This window comes from Ahaetulla prasina, chromosome 3 (genome assembly GCF_028640845.1).
Source record: "Ahaetulla prasina isolate Xishuangbanna chromosome 3, ASM2864084v1, whole genome shotgun sequence".
NCBI classification, from domain to species: Eukaryota; Metazoa; Chordata; class Lepidosauria; order Squamata; family Colubridae; genus Ahaetulla; species Ahaetulla prasina.
Window position 1 is genome coordinate 78,322,306 of NC_080541.1, and position 18,996 is coordinate 78,341,301.

At 36.9% G+C, this 18,996-nt stretch overlaps 2 protein-coding genes across 8 annotated transcripts in view; one reads left to right on the forward strand and one right to left on the reverse strand.

The window, feature by feature from the left end:
• The window catches only part of LOC131194590 (tRNA selenocysteine 1-associated protein 1-like), a 17,780-nt gene extending 12,674 nt beyond the window's left edge, over positions 1-5,106 (reverse strand). For 3 of the 6 annotated variants that reach the window (XM_058175749.1, XM_058175751.1, XM_058175750.1), the window contains exons 1-2: positions 4,959-5,106; positions 3,079-3,237 (exon numbers count right to left, since the gene is read on the reverse strand). The gene's annotated coding sequence lies outside the window, so the exon portion shown is untranslated. Of the gene's footprint in view, positions 1-3,078; positions 3,238-4,414; positions 4,493-4,958 lie in introns of those variants that run through there. The other 3 variants (XM_058175748.1, XM_058175752.1, XM_058175746.1) reach the window with 2 other exon arrangements.
• Positions 4,605-18,996, forward strand: PAK1IP1 (PAK1 interacting protein 1). Of its 2 annotated transcripts, none has more exons than XM_058175743.1 (10): positions 4,605-4,873; positions 7,298-7,460; positions 8,604-8,724; positions 10,256-10,330; positions 11,464-11,516; positions 13,473-13,618; positions 13,706-13,803; positions 14,304-14,403; positions 18,580-18,709; positions 18,797-18,996. In XM_058175743.1, the coding sequence occupies exons 1-10, from the start codon at positions 4,811-4,813 to the stop codon at positions 18,940-18,942; spliced, it is 1,095 nt and encodes a 364-aa protein (XP_058031726.1). In that variant the 5' UTR covers positions 4,605-4,810; the 3' UTR covers positions 18,943-18,996. The 2 variants fall into 2 exon arrangements, with proteins under 2 accessions (XP_058031726.1, XP_058031728.1); XM_058175745.1 differs by lacking the exon at positions 4,605-4,873 and adding an exon at positions 5,245-5,409.

Consider the following 18,996-nt stretch of genomic DNA (forward strand, 5'->3'; position numbering starts at 1 on the left):
AAACTACATCTTTTCTCCCTTATCTTTAATTGTTGTTAAATTATAATGTAATAAGCACTTATTACACGATAGCATTTGAATTCATGGAATGCAATCTGCATTCATTCTTTTTGGTAGAATTATTTAATCAGTTGAATTCATTCTAAACATGAATTATCAAAAATGATTCAATAAATATGAAGCTTGTAGATGATTAAAAACAATTTTAACATCATGGAAATTCTTATATATTACAACCAACGTGCTATGCTATCTTAGACTCCTTCTACATAATATAGCCTTGTCTTAATTTTTAAAATACTAAAATGCAATCATTATATATTTCAACATAAACATAACTATTATGTTAATATATCGTAATCTTTGGCATCAGTTATGCAATAAAACAAGTTATTGCCATTTTGGCACGATAAGCCACTATCAGCAAGTACTCCATTTTACAAAATTGTAGTGTAACTGGGCATTTTCCTTGTGTTGAAAAGAATCATGTAGTTTTTAATAAAAACACTCTCAACTGCTGCTGAGGATAATGCAGTTTGCTTGAACTATAACTGGCAAACTGCTAAAGATACAGGTAGTCCTCAACTCACAATCATAATTGAGCCCAAAATTTTTGTTAAGTGACACATTTAAGTGAGTTTTGCCCCATTTTACAACCTTTCTTGACACAGTTGTTAATATTAAGTGAATATAGCTTCCACATTGAATTCACAAAAGGGGATCACATGATTTTGGGACATTGCAATGGTCATGAGTCAATTGCCAAGCATCTGAATTTTGATCATGTCACCATGGGGATGCCACAATAGTCATGTGAATAACAGCCATGTCACTTTTTCCAGTGCCATTGTAACTTTGAACAATCACTAAATGAACTGTGGTAAGTCAAGGACTATCTGTAATGCAGTTTGCTAGTTACAGTTGTAACTCACCAGTTACAACTGTCTATATAACTTATTGTTCTTTGTTGCAATGTTATTTAAAAATAAATAGTTTAAGAATTTAATAGCAGTCCTAATATCTCAATATCACTGCAGAGTCCTTTTTTAATGACCATTCATTTAGTGACCAAAGTTACAAAACTGAATAAATGGTAGTTAAAACTAATGTGCCATACTAAGAGTTTGGAATAAATATAAAACAAGGTTCTTTATGAGGTTGCCTCTTTTGGTGTCCCCCCCAAGAAGTTATTTTTTAAAAAGAAATGTGGCAAAGCCAGACTGGTGGACATATGGCAATATATTATCTTTCAACTCTGGTGAACCTACATTAAAATCGAGGTAAGAACATGTATTAGAAGGTTATGTTTGCCGTTGATTTACATATCAACAACTGAAAGAACGATTTAAATCAGATAAGAGTTGTGGGTTTGATTATGCTAAAAATGAATTGGAAATCTTACTGTGTGGTAGTAATGAGGACATTATTGCTAAGGTTTATAAAATGTTATTGAAATTGAATTTGGAAAGTGAACATGAAAAACATTGTATGATTTAGTGGACAAGGAATTTTGGATATAATGTAATGTTTGAACAATGGGAAAATGTGGATGAAAGGTTTAAAATGTACACTAAACTATAAAAGAAAAATTTTATAAGATGATGTAACACTGGTATGTAACACCAGATAAATTATCCAGAATATATAACGGTATTTCAAATGAACATTGGAAGTGTAAAAGCAAAGAAGGAACTTTTTACCATTTATGGTGGACATGTGATAAAGTAATTTTGGATTAAGATTCGTATTATAATATAGAAAATTCTTAAAAAGAAAATAAAAGTGAAACCAGAAACTTTTCTTTTGGGTTTAATGGAAAACTATTTAGGAGAAAAAAAGTTTATTAAGTTTACTCTTATATATGTTGATAGCAGAAAGACTTATATGCACAAAAATGGAAGGACACTTCGATTTCCACTATGGATGAATGGCTAAGAAGCTGATGGAGTTGGCAGAAATGGCTAAATTGACCGTTTTGGTTAAAGACTATAAGTACCTTTGTTTCCACATGAACTTTGTGCTTGAAGTGGAAAGAAATGTAATTCTGATTTTGGGTTTTACCAATTAGATTTTCTAGTTTTTATAGAAATGGCTAATTTATATTATTATGGAAAAACCAAAAGTTATGGTTTGATGTTAATGTTTTTGATATTTTTACTGCAACAGAGGGAGTTAGAAGTCAATTTTTTTTCTTTTCCTGTTTCTCACTTTTCTCTCCCCCCTCCACGGTCTTCCTATTTACTATTGTATTTTATCTAAAACATAATCAAAATGTTAAAACTGAAATGGTAGTCAAAACTGTTCCAGTGCCCTTGGGGTCATGTGATCAAAATTTAGGTTTGGCATTGGCAGCCCATGTGCATTTGCAACTGCACTTGACCTCTCCCCATGTCTGTCATACAATCTCTGCCCTTCCCTACACTCCCCCCCCCCCACCTTCAACTATATTCTTCCTACCACAGCTGAAAAGGTATGCTCAAAGTAGCTGCAGGCTTTATGCAGCTTCCCCTTCAGTAAGCAGTGAAGGTTAGGATTAGCCATCTGGGAAAGTAGCAGAATGCAGGGCTACCAAAAGACAAAGTTGGGGTGGGGAGAGATAAGGCAGTTGAGGGGAGTTTGAAGTGGAGGTGAGAGTTGCAGGGCAGAAGGATGAGGCCTGGACTAACAACTGCACCACCAGAACTGTCATCTCTAAGCAGTGCAGTCATGTTTCACTTAACAACTGCTTCATACAACGACAGAAATTCTAATCTCAATTGGGTCATTAAGAGTGAGGACTACCTGTACCCTACTTTCTATAAAAAACACTTAACTCTGAACCAAACTGTAATTCTATATTCATTGTCTTCATTTAATACACAATCCCCAAATAAGATATTTAATAATATCTAACCTAAATACATTAAAGCACACAAAAATTTGTTTACAATAAAACTGCAGTTTTTAAAATGTAAAATTATAACCGAGTTAGATCTATTTTCTCCATGTAAGGGCAGTTTGGTATTGGTTCATTGGATAGAAATAGTAAAAGCCATCAGTTTCACATTTTATAAATACGATTTCTGCTACTTTACTTACCGATGTGTCAAATATACAAACTTAAGAAATTAAAAAAATTTAACTGCAGAAGGTGGCAAGTACCAGAACAAGGTGAGATCTTGCCTCCAGTTAATCATCTAAACTGAAGTAACAGCAGTACTTTCTTCCACTAAGGTTGTTCAAGAACTTGTGATTTCACTACAATAAAAACAAATAGTATACGGATTAGGAAAAAATGTTTCATAATACAATCTATATAAAACTTAGTAGATAAAAATAGATTATAATAAATATTTGCACATTTGGTTCAAACATGCACCTTAATATGATTTGGTTTTGGTTTAGCAAAGGGGCAGACTTTTTTGTGATCATGTCCTAGCTTCCAATATCTGCAGAAAGTACAGCTGGTGGTACCACAGTATCACTGTAATGTGCCAACCCAAAATCCTTTTTCAAGGAAAAAGTGTGTCAATCTTTTTTTTAAATCTGCCAAATTTCAAATACATTTAAAGAATACAAATCCCAATGGCGCAAAAGTGGCAATTTTTCATTATTTTTAAAATAGAAAATAATTGGAGTATAATTTTTTTGCATTCTGAGAAAAACAGGCCTATCAAATGGTTGCTATTCATTTCTGTATTTATACTTTTAGTTTTAAAATATATTTTTATTCAAAACTAGGGAAAGTGGGTTTTTAGAGGGAAGTGTCATTTCTCTTTCTCTGTTCAAGCCCTGTTATTTTTAATCTGCCAACGTTTACTTTTGAACATATAATTAAGGGGGGGGGAACCTTCGCCACCAATGGAGCTTTTGGCTACTTAACACCAGCTGAAATTAAAAGGCTATTTTTAAACGTAGCACAGTTTTAATGCTAAACTTCGTTTGTTGGAAAATAAGCCTCAATCATGTCAATAACGGTCATTCCGAAAAACATGAAGATTACAATCGTTAAATGAGAAAACTCCCAAGTTGCAATCGTTTTTTTTTTTTAAAAAGGGGAATTCAAAAGGTAGAGAGGGCTGTGCGCACGTGTGGAGGTAGGCAGGAACATGTTAGCACATACGTACATGCGATCCTATTCATATGCTAACAGGCTCCTCACCCCGTTTATACCCCAGCTATCATTAAAAGCAGCTCCAGAAAGTCTATCCAGAGGCAGCTTAAACGCATTCCAAAGGGAATGGACGGGAAAAGAGGAGAGAAAAGGCACCAGCTCGTGCTAGGCCTCCCTATTGGGGGCGGGGCAGAACTCACGCTGTGCTTAGCGGAAAAAAAGCGGGATGAAGCGTTCGGAATCGGCAATATCTTAATACTACTTGCCCATGAGGGGAAAGACCCCGTCCCTTTCCTCTCAAACCCCGAATACTAACATCACCTTCCAGACAGCCGCCATCACCAACCGTTTGGAGATCGCAACGCTCTCTTCTTCCGCCGCCGTAGGCCTCCCCCCCTCCCCCGCCTTCCCTCCCCTCCACGGACTTCCGCCCGGGGTTGTCTTCGCGACTGCCTGTTTCCGTTTCTTCCTTTTTTTTTTTTTAAACGAATCGTTCCTGCCGCTCCGAAGCGATAAAAGAAATTCAAATATTCAGCCTGGAAACGGGGAGTGTCCACCACTTCGAGGCTGCTCGCTTCAGGCGGCGGAGTAGACACTTCCCGCCCTCCCGCTCCCCCCCCCGCAGGCAAAAACGGACAGGCGGCTAGGAGGCCGCGCTACAACTCAAGACAGAAAAGGACCCCGCGCTAAGTAGGCGTCGTTAAGGAAGGCCGAGAAATGGAGTTCCTGGGGGGATGTTACGAACAGATTCTATTCGGATTCTCCATACAACCGGCCGAGGTAAGTTTTTTAAATAAGGGAGAACGGGGGGGGGGAGGCACTGAAAAGGCGAGTTTTCAGTCGCTGACGGGTCTTTTATACTCACCACGAGGGCCGCACGCTGCGCGAGCGACGGCAAAATCGCGAGCTACCAAACGCGTGCGCGAGGACAGGGGAAGCGCGTGAGCTCGCCTTCCCCTTGCTCAGTTTCCTTCCCAGAAGCCTTGGCGGCGTGGCTCGCGCTCGGCTCCGCCTCGCGAGTTCCGACGTGTCTCGCGGGAGAAAAAAAAAAGGGGGGGGACGTTCCCGCCCAGTCGGCCTTACGCGTTTTTTCCCCCTCACGGCTCACCTTGCCTCTTGCCTTCCGGGCAGCGGGCGTTGTTGTCCGCGGCAGTTTTTGTTTTTTTTAAATAGGGCAACGTGATGTCAGCCTTTAGTCAGACCGGCTTCAAAGAGGGCGGTCTAAACAGGGTTTGATCGAGGGGTTAACGCCTCCGATCTTGGTGGTTGTAAGCAACGGGTTTTTCCAACTTCCATACCGGAAGAAACCTCAAAACGTGGGTTCCCAGTTTAAACATGGCCGGAGTTTTAAGGGACGCCTGCTGGGAAACAATAAAACGGGAGGGTTAGTTGTTTCCGCGGAGCTCTTGGTTGTCACCTGAAGGAAACAAGATCCCCCCCCCCCGCCTTTTTTTATCGTAGTGCTGTACATGCTAGTACATTGTATGATTTCAATGCTATTTAATTTTCTATAATAAAATTAAATTATTGGCGTTGTATTTTAAAAGCTTAAGATACTGAAAATAAAAAGAAAAGTAAAAATCATATCTGCTAACTGCCATTTAGAATCTCAAGTGTTTTAAAGCATCCAAAGTTCTATACTGTATGATTAAAAAAAAACACCACTGCAGTTCCCAGGAAAGTATTAGTTGTATTAGTTGTCTTGAACCAGGGATGAAATCCAGCAGCACCGGTAGCTGAAATTTTGAGCAGTTTGGAGAACTGGCAAATACCACTGGCTGGCCGCAGAGTGGGGTGGGAGTGGAGATTTTGCAATATCCTTCCCCCAGGAGTGGGGAGGGAATGGGGATTTTGCAGTATCCTTCCCCCAGGAGTGGGGAGGGAATGGGGATTTTGCAATATCCTTCCCCTGCCTCACCCACCAAGTCACAACACACCCACCAAGCCATGCCCACAGAACAGTAGTTAAAAAATTTGGATTTCACCACTGTCTTGAACTAATTTCTTAATAGCAAGACTTAATAGCATTATTTAATGTTTGTGTGTGTGTATCTAAAGGAAGCAAAATTTAACGTAACTTGGAGGACTTTTCCTATATTCCTCCTTTTCCTTTATTAGGTTTACATAGCCTCCAAAGTGGAAAGACTCAAGGCAGCTTACATTAAACTCAATAAAAGTAATCAATCAAAGAAATACAAACCTATTGATTTGCCATCACTACCACCATTACAAACCAAGAGTAGTGTAGCCTGAGGGAATCGGTTCATGTAATGGATACAAAAGAAATCAATGCACATGAAGCTTGCTAGTTAGTCTAGAAAAGCTGTTAGTATGCTTCATTTTTTGTTTATTTAAAAGTGCAATTTGATTGCCTGAAGTGAAATTAACAACTGAGCCTTTAAAAAGTAAATAACAAATTTTGTAAAAAAAAAAAAAAGGTTTGTGGGACAAGAATTTCAGTGGTCTACATGAAACAACATCCTTTAGTTATGGATGTTCATCCAGAAATCGCTAACAAAATTCAGTGTTCTTTTGGAAAATATGTGTCACAAGCTTTCATGTTGGGGAAATGTAGCTAGATTACATAGATATCTATTTCATGGCCTCTGGATTTTAGAATATGCAACTAATTTCAGTTAAAATGGTATCTATATAATCTAGCTATATTTCCATAACATGAAAACTTGTGACACATAGCTATAATGGCAGTAATTGACAATAATAACTGCTGCTAACTGAAGTAGATGGAATTGGTTTCTAATCAATGGGAAAAGACTGAAAGTATGGTTTGGTTCATGTGGTCTGTTTTTACTTTCAAACTGAAAAATGCCTGTCTCTGTAAGGTAGATAGTTTGTAATCACAGCTGTAACAATCTACTTCAAAGCATTTTCTAAAGATACAATTTCTATTTTAACAATTCTATTAATTTATACTGAGATAATCTGTCATCCTTTAAAGCTTAGTATTGAATGTTTCCATTCAAGCATTTGAGTCAGGTTATGTCATTCATCAAAACATTTGATGAGCATTTGGAAGATGTGATGCTAAGTATGCTAGATGAAGATCTGTGAAAATAAGTGATTTTCAAACAAGTTTTTACTTTGGTTTTTAAAAACAGTACACTGGAATGTAATAGGAAAATTAGGGTAGCTGATTCGACTGATTAGTAAACAAATTTTATTCCTAATATTTTTTATTTTCAGAACTGGGCAGTTGTTCCAGATTTTACTCATCATGCACACAGTGCTTCGCTATCAGCAGTAGCTGTGAATGAAAGATATGTAGTCACTGGGAGCAAGGATGAAACTATACAAATCTATGACATGAAAAAGAAGGTAGAACATGGAGCATTGGTACACCATAATGGTAAGAGAGTTCATACTTCTCATTTTAAGTTGGGTGAGTGAAGCACAGTTCACAGCAGGATTGCAGTATGATGGAAACTCATTTTGAGAAGTTTCTGTTTTTCACAAATGTGTGAAATTGAAGGGTATGTAACCTGTGGAGCTGTGTAATTTGCATAATCACATTATTAGAAAAATGTAAATTATCTTGCTTTTAATTTATGTCATTTGTCTAATATTATGCAGTTCCTATTAATTTCATTGGCAGACAGAACTATTGCCAGTATGTTAATTAACAGGAAAATCAGAAGGGGCAAAGACTCCATTTGTATATTATTATTTTTTATTAAGAAAAGAGTATAATCCAGTATTTGGTTAAATTGACAAACATTTGTTTCCTATTCTGAGATTTAAAAATGTCTTCCTTGATGCCAAGAACTGAGAAGTTTAACAACAAATATGCCTCTTCAAAATGGAAATGGAACCAAGTACCTCTTTATTAGACTTTCAAATAAAAATACCTATAGGAATCTCCTTAATGGATTCAAAAGGGGCAGTTGTTAAAGATCTCACTACCAAGAACATGTCCTATGCAGCAAAATAGTGAATCACGGATTGAGAGAAGCAGCAATCTCCTGAGGAAGCACTGCACATGAACATGTCCTAAAAGGGTGTCCTTGCCCATGCCAGAAAATAGAGCATGAAACAACTATCTATGCAGAGTGTGGCTAACTTGCTTTTTACCCCTGCTGGTAAAGGACTGTCATTTCAGGGACCCTTGTTGCTGATACCATAGATTTCTGTCTTTGCACCACTATGAGAGCTAGTTTGGGCTAGTGGTTAAAGTATCAGATTAGAAATCAGGAGGCCATGAGTTCTAGTGCTGCTTAGGTATGAAAACCAGCTGGGTGACTTTGGGCCTCTCTCTCAGCCCAACTCATCTCACAGGATTGTTGTTGTGGGAAAATAGGAGGAGGAAGGCGTATTAGGTATGTTCACCATCTTGAGTTATTTTTTTAAAATGATGAAGACAGGATAATAAATAAAAATTAAAAGCGTGCCAAGACATTCATTAAATTTTTAGGGATGTAAAAATTATGATTTTGCTATAAAACTATTCTTCATTTTAAACCAAAAGGCTTGAATAGTTCTTGTTGATTTTCAGGCACTGTAACATGCTTGGAATTCTATGGGAATGCTCATCTATTGAGTGGAGCTGAAGACGGTCTCATATGTATTTGGAATACAAAAAAATGGGAATGCTTGAAGTCAATTAATGCTCACAAGTATGTTCTCCTTTCTCTGATAATAATTATATAATAATTTGGAATCATAGCTATGTAACCAGAGTTCTATTTCCACAATACTGCTTGTTTGCTCCTGTCTGAAAAAGTGTTTTAAGAGATTTGGGATTCTCCAGAATGATATAGTATGCAGTAAGGAAACAAATGAAGTAGAAAACTAAATTCCCCATCTTTTGCTTTAAAACTCTTTTTCATTTACCGTATATACTCAAGTATAAGCCGAGTTTTTCAGCACGTTTTTTGTGCTGAAAAACGTCCCCTCGGCTTATACTCGGGTCTATACGGCTTATACTCGAGTTTTTTTTTTTTTTAAGCCCCTCGGCTTATACTCGAGTATATACGGCTTATACTCGAGTTTTTTTTCTTTTTCACATTTTACCGGACGGTGGGAAGCCCTGCCGGTGCAGTGAGAGGGCGGGCGGGGAGCCGCCAGCCTTCTCAGCTGAGGGAGGAGGTTTCCCCAACCGTAGGTGCCTCATTCCACCTCGGCTTATACTCGAGTCCCCAGTTTACCCCAGTTTTTGGGGTAAAATTGGGGACCTCGGCTTATACTCGGATCGGCTTATATTCGAGTATATACGGTATTTAATATTTCATATATATATATGTAAATCTTTGGTGATCTTTGCTCCCAGAAGCACGAAGCTGAAGCCTGAAGATGACGAATGAGACTTCGTCGAAACGTCGCCAAGACACTTCCAATTTTACGCGGGAGAAAACCCGAATAACCAAAGATCTACATACAAACACCCGCGAAAACCTCAGAAAACAAATATATATATATATATATATATATATATATATATATATATATATATATATATATATATATATATATATATATATTTATTTATTTATTTATTTATTTATTTATTTATTTATTTATTTATTTATTTATTTATTTGCATTTATATCCCGCCCTTCTCCGAAGACTCAGGGCGGCTTACATTATGTTAAGCAATAGTCTTCATCCATTTGTATATTATATACAAAGTCAATTTATTGACCCCAACAATCTGGATCCTCATTTTACCTACCTTATAAAGGATGGAAGGCTGAGTCAACCTTGGGTCTGGTGGGACCAGAACCTGCAGTAATTGCAAGCAGCTGTGTTAATAACAGACTATCTTAGCAGTCTGAGCCACCAGAACCCCCTCTGGATTTCTTTGCTTCTCCTTGACCAAAGTTTCTATTGAGCATGTATAATGTATGTATAAGTTCAGAAACAATAAAAAAATAGTATAAAACAGAACAGAGATAAAATGTAACAAAAATTTAAGGACCTAACCACTAATTTTTGTTAAAATCAAAACTGGTCTCTAAATATTGGAGAATATCTGTAATTACAATTGCTAGAAAATTTCCTAGTTTCTATCATCAGGACTGACACATAAGGTCTAACATAAGCTTCATATAATATTTATATTTACTTGGGAGGAGTCATATTATGATTGAATATATTGATAATGGTCTATTTGTATTAAAAAAATTCTTGATCCTTTTTATGTATTAGGGGCCATGTGACATCTCTTTCTATTCATCCTTCTGGAAAGTTGGCTTTATCAGTAGGAACAGACAGAACATTAAGGTATGTTATAAGACTGCAAATGGCCTTAGTTTTTTTATAACTTCAAAACAATTAGTTGTTCCAAGCTGTGAGAATATTGGAGGTGCATATAAAGTCCATTTACAAAGTTATTCCAGTTTGGTGGGATGGTAATCATACATATAGAAATGTTCAAGCTTTTCAGATCCAGGACCAATAGAGTCCTACATAATCTAAGATCTTATATCTGTTTTAGCTTAGTTCAGAAAAATAGGCATCTTATATCTCTATCTTTTTAATGGGCTCTCTAGTTATTTAATAGTCACCCTTTTTAACTGGCACTGACACTCCCAAATTACAGTAACATTACCTATGGAAAAAAGTAGTTCTTTTGTAGCTCAGGCTGACCAATAATCACTGTACCTCTCTTGATTATTATGCTACATATGATCAAAAGATATAACCCAGAACAGAGTTTTTAATATCAAAATATTGTGAATGCATTTATTTTTGAAAAACAAAATGCTAAGAATATGTTTCTTAAGCATAATCTTGCCAATTAAGTCTAGAATATATTCTAGAATCTAGACTTTTCACTCACTTTTACTAGCTCTCACAGTCAGAAAGTTCCTCCTTAGTTCAGGTTTGGATCTCTCACAGTAAAGCTTCCACCAGTTGGTTCTTGCCTTATCCTAGGTGCTACTTCTCTTCCTTGTTATAGCCCTTCATGTATCAGAAGGTTACTATCATAGCTCCCATTTCCTTTTTCCCCGTTAAAGCTAATACCAAGTTGCTTTAACCGCTCTTCATAGGATTGCTTATCATCTCTGTTTTCTGTGCTCTCAAATTTTCCTCAAAAGGAAACCATATTGCCAATAATTTGTACTATCATCTATGTTCTTCCATAACTACTAAAAATGAAAATGATTTACTTTCCTTATTGATGTACAACAACCTTGCTAATTAGGAAGAAGTAATGGACAAGTTAATATTATAGATTCAGATTCATGGATAAATATTTTATCAGCAGCTTTAACTCTTTAAATATTTCCCTTTAATATAGGGAAGTTAAAATTCAACGTTAAAAAAATTGTTTACTTTTAAACATTTCTTAAATTTTAAAATTACTATGTTGTCTTCAGTTCAAAAGATATCTATTGCTATTTTTTTTTTAGAACATGGAACCTTGTAGAAGGAAGATCTGCATTCATAAAAAACATAAAACAAAGTAAGTATATTCCTTTGCTATTTTTTTCAATTCTCCATTATTTAAATTTATCAAACCTTTAAGTTAGCTTTCACTATCCAGTGAAAGTAAAGCTTGGAAAATAGTTGTGTGTGTGTGTGCTTTTTTGCTACGATTTTAAGCCTCTGCGCATGCGCGAACGATGGCGTATGCACATTTGTGAACCAGTAGGGAAGGTAAATGAATTTCACCCCTGGGTTGGGGTAAAATTGTGCACTTTTTGTGATGTTTTTAGGGACTTTAATCATCCATTTTTTTATTTTATTGTTCTAGTTCTTTATTATGTAATGTGCTCAGAGTAAGTTGGAATCAGATATTCTTTAAATCGCTGTAAGTAATCAAATAAATAAATCATTGTCTTCTATTGTATTCTGTTAATTGAATATTTAATATCAAGCAATTTAATTTAGAACCGAAGTCTTATATAAAACAAATACCTTGATCTATGTTCTTTCATTTTTTAATTTCATTATATATATATATTTAACTTTGAAGAAAAAGTCAAGTAATTATAACATTTGTGACGACATCTGAAAGTATGATTAGTAGTGATAGACTATCATTACTTTCTTTTAATCACATCCTCTAACCTAAATAATATAATATTAAGAATCTTAAGTATGTTATATAAATACTACCTATTGAAACAACATATTGTACCAAAGTAACCAAACAGAGAAGATGGAGAAATTGATGGTCTGTAGATAAATCTACAAACTATATTTAATAATATGTTAAAGGATTGAGCTATATTAACATTTTATGAATATACTTTTAATTTCTTCAAATGTCAATCACTATTCTGTATATTTTCTTCTACTTTTATTTGCACTTATACTTTGGTTGAATTTCATCATACCTTCTGGTTGTTATATTTTACTAATCAAATGTTTTTTAAAAAGAAAAAAATATTTATTTTATTTTATTAATTATGCCATTAAGTTGTTTTCAACTCCTAGTAACCACATAGATTTTGTCCATGATGTTTCATCTTTAACCCTGTCCTTCAGATCTTACAACAGTATATTACCACTCTGAATCCTTTTTCTTTCTGCTTTTCGTTCTTTTCATTTTCTTTGCACCTTTCTTAGTATTAGGGCATTCTCCAGAGAACTCACATAAGTAGGATAATTTGAGACTCGTCATTTAGGCTTTGAATGAGAATTTTGAGTTGATTTGCTTCATTAGCTTGTTGTCTAGCCTCGTCATGGTATTCTCAAGGGTTTTCTCCAATACCAAAGTTTTCCTATTATGCTCTTCAAATTTCAGTTTTTAGTTTCTTAGCGCAGCAGTCTGCTTGGCCCAGTTGAGGAGGAGAGGAAAACTGGGCTGCACAAGAAGTGCACTAGTGTGCACACCCACTGCTTGACTTGCATGAGCAGCAGGGTAGCACACGCACATTCCCACCTCATGCAAATTGAGCTGCATCCATGCATTCCGGCCAACCAGTCACACAGCTCAATTCTGAATAGGCCACAGCCCGGTAGTGAGCCACGGGGACCCCCATAGTGTATCATAGGGAATACCATTGCTTGCACAATTCTAATCTTTGTAAGAATAGAGTCATCAAAGTCTTTGAATATCTTTTCCAAGGTTTTCATAGCTGTTCTATTACCAAGTGCTGGTGTATGATGTATTTCTTGAATTTTAATATTAAGATCCTTATTAATAGGTTATACATAGTAATCTATAAGTGGATTGTTACCATAATATTAATTTTAAGAATTTTTGTTTAACATCAGAAGAGAAATGGGCGAATAAATCTTGAATTCCAGGAGTATAAAAAGTGTAAAGGCATTAAATTCAAGACAGGTTTTTCTTAAATAGTAATAAATAAACATCTATTCGCTACTACGTAGAGCCAAATCTCATCTGCATTAGATGACACCTGTGATTTAATTGTTTTTTCTCAAAATCTATATGATTTATATTTCTTAGATGCTCATCTTGTTAAATGGTCACCAAGTGGTGAGATATACGTGGTGGCTATAGCTAACAAAGTTGATATATATGAGCTGGAAACGGCTTCTATCACTGGTACCATTGCTACAGAAAAGAGGATATCTTCAATAAAGTTTATCACTGTAAGTAGAAAAATAGTGTCAAATTATTTAGAATGTTGTAAATGAATCCAATCTCATATATGCAATTTTTTTCATGTTTTCTTAAAGGATTCCATACTTGCTATTGCAGGAGATGAAGAATTCATACGATTATTTGATTGTGAATCTCAAAAATGCCTTTGTGAATTTAAAGCTCATGAAATTAGGTATTTTTTGATAATTAAATAATTGCATGTTTTAAAAAAGTTTAATTTTTAGCATACTATTTATTTCTGAGTTTTGTTCAGTGATAGTACATATAATTGCCATAAGGTTAATATCAAAATTCAGTACTAAATTTTCAGTGTTGGAGTATTTGTATTTAGATCAGTTCACACTCTGAGCTCATCTTTGGATGAGTTGTATTATAGCTCTGGTGCTATATTATTTATGTTGACTATTGGTGAAAATGGATACCATTGGTAAGTCAGGCTCTCTGTTTCCTTTGCACTTTTTTCACATTTTAATCTATCAGATAGTATTTGGAAGACAGCAGAGAGGGATCAAAGTAAGATAGCATTGCATGATTCAAAGTTAATTGTTCTTCACATAGGGATAGAGTTGGTTAAGTAATAGTTAGCATTTTGCAATACTTTCTTGAATATTGTAAATGTTCTTATTTTTTAATTCATTTAAATTTAAAAATATATTATCTCTTGATCCTTAGAATCAAAGCACTGTACAATTTCAAAGTGGAAGACTTACATATTCTAGTAACAGCATCAAGTGATGGTTACATTAAGGCATGGAATCTGGATATTGATAAGGTTTGTGTATTATCAAATTATTCAAAATATTATGAAGAATAGTTAGGATTGTATGAAAAATGAGAGATGACATTCCATTAATAATTACATAAAGAGCAAATAGTCTAATAGAAGATAAATGGCTTATACAGCTTGCCTATATAAAAATATTGAATGTTCATAAAAGAATGTTTTTTTACAAGGGTGAGGGGAAGAACCCCACTGGATACAGAACCCTCTGGATATAGCCCTTAAAACTTAGAATTGTATCTAACTGATTTCATTATTTCCATGATACTTAAAGCTGCAGTTTTAAGTGAACTCAGTTGGCTTGCTTTAATGTCAAGAGACTTATTTCTGAATAAACATGGATAGGGTTATGTTGCACTTTGCTTAGATGTGATTGTCAAGATTTTACAATTAATATGATACATATTTCATCTGTCCTCCTCTGTTATATTATTACATTGTTGGTTGATTGTTTATTTGTTTAATAATAATAAATGTATATAGCAGTGGTGGGTTTCACTTACCTTTGCTACCGGTTTGCTCACACATACGCAGAGCGTATTTGATTATGGGTGGCCGGAGCCTCCCGCTGCTGCTACTGGTTCTTCCGAATCGGGATGAACCGGTAGCAACCCACCACTGGTATACAGGTAGCCTTCAATGTACAAGTGCAATTAAGCCCAAAATTTATGTTGCTAAGTGAGACATTTGTTAAGTCAGTTTTCCCCATTTTACGACCTTTCTTGCCAAAGTGGTTAAGTTAGTAACATGGTTGTTAAGTGAATCTGATTTCCCCGTTGACTTTGCTTATCAGAAGGTCACAAAAGATGATCACATGACCCCGAGACGCTGCAGCTGTCATGAACCAATCCCAAGTATCTGAATTTTGATCATGAGACCATGAGGATGCTACAGTGGTCATAAGTGTGAAAAATGATCATAGGTCACTTTTTCAGTGCCATTGTAACTTTGAACTGTCACTAAACGAACTGTTGTAAGTTGAGGATTACCTGTATACCACCTTACTCATAGTGATTCTGGCAGTTATTATTGTATATGGTATTTTAGGGTTGTGCAAAGCATTTGAGCAATGCTTTGAGAAAGTATTAGAATAAATAGAATACCCCTTCTCAGGGTGTTAAAGCAGCTGTGTCCAGTTCTGTACACAGATAGTCTGAAAGGGACTGCAGCAAACTTATGTGGCTATGTTTGTTCAGCTGGGGAAAACCTTTCACCATGCTGCTTTCATGCTTTTGAGGAAGATTGCCTTATTTTCACTAATGCATAAAGAGCTTCTTCCACTTGCTATACAAAAACATTCACATGAATTATTGTTTCTGCATCAGAGCGAACTTGCAACATAGGTAAGTCTGAAAATGGTGTTGTACTCAAACAGTGGAACTGTCATTTTAAAAGGTAAACATGCTAGGGTTTGAAGGTTTTGCTTTGCTTATTTTATTATTTATTTTATTGTTTAAATTTATATACCGCCCTATCTCCCAAAGGACTCAGGGCGGTTTACAGGCATTTAAAAAACAGGTAAATACAATCTAAAAACAGTTAAAAAACTTATTCTAAAAGCCTAAATTAAAAATATGAAAATAAAACCCAATTTAAAAAACCATAAATTAAAATCTAGCTCAGTTCTGCGCAATTAAATAAGTATGTTTTAAGCTCGCGGCGGAAGGTCCGAAGGTCCGGAAGCTGACAAAGTCCTGGGGGTAGTTCATTCCAGAGGGTGGGAGCCCCCACAGAGAAGGCCCTTCCCCTGGACGTCGCCAGACGACATTGCCTCGCTGACGGCACCCTGAGGAGTCCCTCTCTATGAGAGCGCACGGGTCGGTGAGAGGTATTCGGTAGCAGTAGGCGGTCCCGTAGATAACCTGGCCCTATGCCATGGAGCGCTTTAAAGGTGGTCACCAAAACCTTGAAGCGCACCCGGAAGGCCACAGGTAGCCAGTGCAGTCTGCGCAGGATGGGTGTTATGCGGGAGCCACGAGGGGTTCCCTCTATCACCCGCGCAGCCGCATTCTGGACTAACTGTAGCCTCCGGATGCCCTTCAAGGGGAGCCCCATGTAGAGAGCATTGCAGTAATCCAGGCGAGACGTCACGAGTGCGTGAGTGACCGTGCATAGGGCATCCCGGTCCAGAAAGGGGCGCAACTGGCGCACCAGGCAAACCTGGTAGAACGCTCTTCTGGAGACGGCCGTCAAATGATCTTCTAAAGACAGCCGTTCATCCAGGAGGACGCCTAAGTTGCGCACCCTCTCCATCGGGGCCAATGACTCGCCACCGATGGTCAGCCGCGGATTTAGCTGACTGTACCGGGATGCCGGCATCCACAGCCACTCTGTCTTGGAGGGATTGAGCTTGAGCCTGTTTCTCCCCATCCAGACCCATACGGCCTCCAGACACCGGGACAGCACTTCGATGGCTTCGTTGGGGTGGTCCGGCGTGGAAAAGTACAGCTGGGTGTCATCCGCATACAGCTGGTACCTCACGCCGAAACCACTGATGATCTCACCCAGCGGCTTCATATAGATGTTGAACAGAAGGGGCGAGAGGATCGACCCCTGCGGCACCCCACAAGTGAGGCGCCTCGGGGCCGACCTCTGCCCCCCTGTCAATACCGACTGCGACCGGTCGGAGAGATAGGAGGAGAACCACCGATAGACGGTGCCTCCACTCCCAATCCTCCAACCGCGCCGCAGGATACCATGGTCGATGGTATCGAAAGCCGCTGAGAGGTCTAATAGGACCAGGGCAGAGGAACAACCCCTATCCCTGGCCCTCCAGAGATCATCCACCAACGCGACCAAAGCCGTCTCCGTGCTGTAACCGGGCCGAAAACCGGACTGGAACGGGTCTAGATAGACGGTTTCATCCAGGTGTAAGGGAAACTGATATGCCACCATACTCTCTACAACCTTCGCCGAGCGGGTTGGAGACCGGACGGTAATTACCTAAAACAGCCGGGTCCAGGGAAGGCTTCTTAAGGAGGGGCCTCACCACCGCCTCTTTCAAGGCGGCCGGAAAGACACCCTCCACCAAAGAAGCGGTCGTAATCGCCTGGAGCCAGCCTCGTGTCACCTCCTGGTTTTTACAGTTTTACAGTTTTACAATTAATTTACAGTTAGTTCATTGTAATCATTCACAAATAATTCCTGGCTATAGTTTATAAATTAATTCAGGAGTCTCAAACTGAGGGGGATTGTAACCAGCTTAAGGTGTAGAGGAGATGGTATTGTAATTGTTCTTGTTTTTAAACAGGTCTGCATAGAGAGGAACATGATCATCAGAATTCAGTCTGGGCTTTGCTTTCCATTTTCTCTCAACAAGCCCATAGTGGGAAATGTTTATTAAACATTGTAAATTTATAAATAATTACCTATTTTATATTTTGTTGCCCTTTTTTTAACCTCAGAGAAATAATTAGTTTTATTTTGGGTTGGGAGATCATGATATCGCAAAGTTCAAAAATCACTGAATTAATCCTTATTCAGTAATCCAAATGAAATTCTGCAGGGATAATGGAAGCCTTCCCCTGTATTCACCTGTACAATCTGCCACTGAATAACAATCTAATTGAATTCATATCTTTCTAACTTTATACTACAGAAATACAGTTTTAGCTATAAGTACAATTTGGGTTGTTCACATTTATACTTCATCTAAGCATATTTCTTACATTGATCTTTCATTAGAAATATTGTAAATAAATTGTATCAAATGGTGAGACTTGTAATCAATTGTTAATCTATTCTTTTAGAAATGTTCAGTGCAATGGATCTTAGTCCTAAGTAAATAGGTATAGCATGGCTTATCCTTAAATCAACTTTCTAAGAAACAAGGTCAGTTTGCAAGCTAGTTCTTTTAAGATAAGGCTGCACAAGTGCATTTGGGATTTTTTTTGTCATTAGTGTCACCATATTTCTTCATATGCCATTCAGATTTCAAATTTACTACTTGAGTTCTTTGTAAAAAAATAATGGTGGGATATAAATAAACAAATACATAAATACTGATAGATTTGCATAACTGGTATAAAATATTGTCTGAAGAAGAGGAGGCTGCAGAACCTAATGATCTTCAATGTGATGAATATTGCCTTAGTGGTTATAAAATGGCATGGTTATTTTTCTGGAGTTTATGTAAATAAATGTTTTGGATTTTTTATTTTTTTTCAGATTGAGAATGCCCCATCACTGCTATGTGAAGTCAATACCAAAGCCAGGCTTACCTGCTTAGCAGTATGGCTCAAAAAAGATTTTGAAACAGGGCAGATCCCCGATGAAGCCACACCATCTTCATCTCAGGGTATTACTATAGTATTTTCTTAACATTTTGTCAGGTAAACCATAATTAAAATTATATAATTGTTTCATTGTTTTAATTATTTTGCAGTACATGAAGCAGAGCAGCTGCCACTTAAAAAAAAGAAAATTTGTTGGACCCATAGTAATAAATCTTCAGAGGGAAATGGCCAGAAAGCCGCTCTAAAAAGAAAATCAGGAAATCTGCAGCAAAAGAAGTTACAGAGATTAAAATAAATATACAGTCATTATCATATTCCATACTAAATATATAAAAAAGAACCAATTTGT